The sequence below is a fragment of the Ranitomeya imitator genome, chromosome 6 (assembly GCF_032444005.1).
Source record: "Ranitomeya imitator isolate aRanImi1 chromosome 6, aRanImi1.pri, whole genome shotgun sequence".
Lineage (NCBI taxonomy): Eukaryota > Metazoa > Chordata > Amphibia > Anura > Dendrobatidae > Ranitomeya > Ranitomeya imitator.
In genome coordinates, this window is record NC_091287.1 from 88,690,078 (window position 1) to 88,694,532 (window position 4,455).

General features: G+C 44.7%; 1 protein-coding gene across 1 annotated transcript; it reads right to left on the minus strand.

Moving 5' to 3' along the window:
- Positions 1 to 1,610: 1,610 nt before the first annotated feature.
- On the minus strand, positions 1,611 to 4,246 carry CYCS (cytochrome c, somatic). Its single transcript, XM_069729878.1, has 3 exons — positions 4,121 to 4,246; positions 3,593 to 3,770; positions 1,611 to 1,992 (listed from the first exon to the last, which is right to left on the minus strand). Exons 2-3 carry the CDS (start codon positions 3,759 to 3,761, stop codon positions 1,844 to 1,846), a joined length of 318 nt encoding a protein of 105 aa, XP_069585979.1. The 5' UTR covers positions 3,762 to 3,770; positions 4,121 to 4,246; the 3' UTR covers positions 1,611 to 1,843.
- Between the last annotated feature and the right edge of the window lie 209 nt (positions 4,247 to 4,455).

Here is a 4,455-nt window from a genome sequence, read left to right on the forward strand (position 1 = left end):
TCTCTGGTTTCCTCCCACATTCCAAAGACATACTGATAGGGAATTGAGATTGTGAGCCCTATCGGGGACAGTGATGATAATGTGTGCAACCTGTAAAGCGCTGCAGAATATGTTAGCACTAATATATATATATATATATATATATATATATATATTAAAAAAAAAATAAAGATTATACAACCTTAGAGGATGTACAGGTTTGGTTTCTGAAATCATGTTCCATGTTGACAGCGTGTACTTCTCCTGTAGCCATATTTTGTATCATCTTATAAATGTACGGTAAATAAAAATAGTTATTTTATATCTAATCATGTTGCTCCTTCAATGACACTGAAGGTATATGATTTTTGTTTTGGAAGGGATCTACTTTATATATTTTCATAAGCATGCTATTGGTTATATCTAATGGATGTGCCATTTCTGGGGCAGCGGAGAGCTGATGGTATTAGTCTGGGAGGGCATCAAAATCCATGGCCCTTCACAGCCTATTAATATCAGAATGAAGCTGTCTTTTTAGCCTTTGCTGGTTAGTAAAATTAAGAAGGAAGCGCATGTCTTTTTTCCCCACACGGTCCCCTTTTCACTGATGAAGCCTAAGCTAACAGCTGTGAACTGTTAAGAGGTGGAAACCTTTATGGCTATTGGGCCCTTTCCAGATTATTAACGGTATGTGCACACATCAGGATTTCTGGCAGAAATTTTCCTGACAAAAACCTGACATTTCTGCCCGAAATCTGCATGCGTTCTTCAAATGCATAGAATAGCGGGGAAAAAAAAAAAAAAAAAAAAAAGCAAAATTAATGAACATGCTGCTTTTTTTACCACAATGCGTTTTTTTCACGGAAAAGAACGCATCATGTGCACAAAACTTGCAGAATGCATTCTAAATGATAGGATGCATATGTCTGCAGTTTCTAATGTGGTTTTATCGCGTTTTTATTGCAAAAAAAAACCTGAACGTGTGTACATACCCTTATTAAACACCAGCCCCAAGCTGGTTAGGAAAATTAAGAAGGAACCGCATGTCTTTTCCCTGGTCCCCTTTTCACTAATGAAGCCTAAGCCAACAGCTGTGAACTGTCAAGAGGTGGGAACCTTTATGGCTATTGGGCCCTTTCCAGAATATTAAACACCAGCCCAAGCTGGTTAGGAAAATTTAAGGGGACTCCACGCAATTATCTACCGTAGTTTTTTTTTTAGTTTAATACGTGTGATACACACAGCAGGAGCCGACTCCGACTCTCAGCAGCGTCGCTTGGTTGCACTGATCACAGGCGACAATCATGAGAGCTTGACTTAGTACTCAGGAACAGTGATAATTGAACGGCTTTTCCCCTGGTACACAGACAGATGTCATCTGTGAGCATGAAGTACTGCAGACCATACTGCCAGCAAAAAAAACAGACATACCAATGTGTTTTGCTCACAGACCCATAGATTTGAATGGGTGCAAGTGCCTCCAGTACATGTGACTGTCACTACACATCCTGGAGACACTGGCATGTGAAGGGGACCTTAGTCGTGTAGCTCATTCTTACGAAGTCCTTCATTGAGATTTGTCAATTTCGGTTTTGTCTTTCGATAAATAAATAATGCGATTTTACAGCAAATAAGGGTTGAAGGAGCAGATTTATTAGTGCTTTGGAGTAGCAGAGTATTTGATTCATAAACACTACTAGAGAGCCAAATTCATTTCAAGAATTTCCCATGAACTTTACATTTGCTGACTGATGAGATGCAATCTAAAATGTATGGACAGTACAAATAAAAAAATATATAAAATTTAAAGCATCTCATCACCCGCACCCCCTCCCTGAAATAAATAAGGCAGCAGATACAGCAGTTAACTGCAGGTTACACTCTTCAGATAGGCTATCAAGTCTAGTCTCTCTCCCTTCTTCTTGATTCCAGCAAAGATCATCTTTGTGCCAGGGATGTACTTTTTGGGGTTATCCAGATATTCCAGGAGAGTATCCTCATTCCAGACAATGCCTGCAGAGAACAGCGTCATTATTACACATTCAGAGAATTAAAGGGGCAATCAGAGATTAGATGACATGGCTACACAGCACCACACCAGTCCATGGATTGAAGGGAATGCTGGGTTGTGCCACCACACACCCTTTGGATAGACATTGCACATATTTTATAGCAGAAAACAGCCATTTCCTATTTATTTAAACAAAATTAACCCCAGGGTTTTGGTCTTTGAACTGTTATTCTGCACACCAGTCTTAAGGAATTCAGCGACACTCTAGTGATGCCTTCTCTAAGATGTGTGCACCTCTAAGTGTATTTACTGCACTTCACAAAAGCTGGGTGTATTAGCAAAAAAATAAAAAAGTTACTCCAGCAAAGAGCAGCATACATTTGTGGTGTAATGAATGACGACATCAGATGCTTGATCAGCAGTGGTCCACATCCCCAGAGAATCCACATCCCCACTGATCAAGTCTTCTGATCTGTCACCGAGATAGTTTTTTTTTTTTTTTTAATGAAAGGCAGTTTGTTTCTAGAGAAGTCATCATGAACACCTACAGCTAAGACCCCTTTTAGGTACATGATCAAGACCACCAGTTAGATCTTACAGGGAGACATTTCTAGATTGAAGATATAGCGCCAGATTCAAAGGTTTGAGAAGTCGCATATTTTTGCCGATCTTCGACGAGATGGGCAGAGGCAACACGAGCAGCAGCATCTGCTACGCCACAAATATTACACCAGCAGGGACTGGAGTGAGGCAAGGTGCCCGCCGCTCATCCTTATGACGTCACCCATCTTTTCGGCTCTCGCACTGCCCTCGTGACAACCGCTGCCTGTTAACCGAGGTACCCTTACTGACGTCACCTCAGTTCAGTGGCCGGGGCTTGTGTAGCACAGCGTGAGATCTGTCAGTAGCTGCTGCATTGTATGGAGCCTTGTTCTCTGAACGCCACCCCACACACTGGATGAAGAACACTGAGAGCTCCATATGGACTTTGACCACTGTGGATTATTTTTTGGTAATAAATGGGTAAAATAGATTTGTTGGGGAGCGATTCTTTCAGATAAAGGACTTGTCTATCAATTGTGACTATGGGGTTAGTAATGGGGGTGTGATAGACCCCACAATCCCAACACATCAGGACAAAAATTGGGAAGAGACAAGGGTTAGAACTGGTGCATCAAATGGATTCACCATTTCTGGGGCAGCTGAGGGCTGGTCTTATTAGGCTGGGAATATGCATGGCCCCTCCCAACCGGATAGCAGGCCCCAGCTGGTTATAGAAATAAGGGTGTGTGTGTGTGTGTGTGTGTGTGTGTGTGTGTGTGTGTGTGTGTGTGTGTGTGTGTGTGTGTCCATGTCTTTATTTTACACTGTTAGGCCAAGTCACATGGTGCAGCAGCCAACTACAGCCATGACTTTACTTGGCTGTGATGGGGCCAGAAGTGTTAAGACTTAAACCTTGTTGTCCTAAGGGCTGCAGCATATCAACAAGCTTTATCAGGCTGTCAAACCTGAGCAGTAACAGACACAGTAAGAAGTCACGGTCCGGTACAGAATGTTAGATGACTATAGGACCTGAGGGCTCGACTGCTTAGAACCTCTTACCCTTATTCTTGTTTGCGTCAGTGTAACTGAAGCCCTCGGCTTGACCAGTCTTCCGCCCGAACAGGCCGTACAGGTTGGGTCCAGTCTTGTGCTTGCCGTTCTTCTCACACGTGTGGCACTGAGAACATTTCTGGACAAAGACTTTCTTTCCCTTTTCAATGTCTCCCATTGTTAGAATCTAAAAGAAAGGGAAAAAACAAAGCAAGGTGAGGACAGAAGAGACCCCAGCAGTGAGAGGCGGCAGCCCCATAATAAGGTGACCTGTATGACCTTCCCGAGGGTCCACAAGGGAGAGGAGGGGGCGAGGAGTAATAGTCACTGCTCCAGAAGTCACACAGGACACATAACTACCCATGTGCTCCAGGGCGCCCGGCCGGGAAGCTCCGCACAATGACCTGATCACACCCCCAGGATACAGGAACGAAAAGCTGCAGATGCTTCACCGGCAAAGCCCAAGGTCACAGCAACAAATAACCGAGCCAGGCACTGAGGAGCAGGCGGCGCCATGCCAGCAGCGGCCCCTCTTACCGTACAGTCCTCCAGCAGCTCCGCACCACGACTCACACCGAGCTCTCTACCCCAAGGACACGCCGCACCAGCCCTATGTACCGGTGTCCGCGCAACGCAGCTTTCGTGTTACGTATGACGTTAGCTACAGCTCCGCCCATAACGCACTCTTCCAATCCAATCAAAGTGCAGGATTTGGCTGAAGTAGGCAGCGTGTGTATAGCAGGGTAGGTTGAGCAAGACTTGTGTGAAGGAGAGTCACAGAGCCCAGCCCACTTGTGTGGAGTTGCGAAAGCAAAGCCGGCATATGGTGACGTCAGCAAGGGCAGAGGAGGGGGGGGGGGGGGGGTCACGTG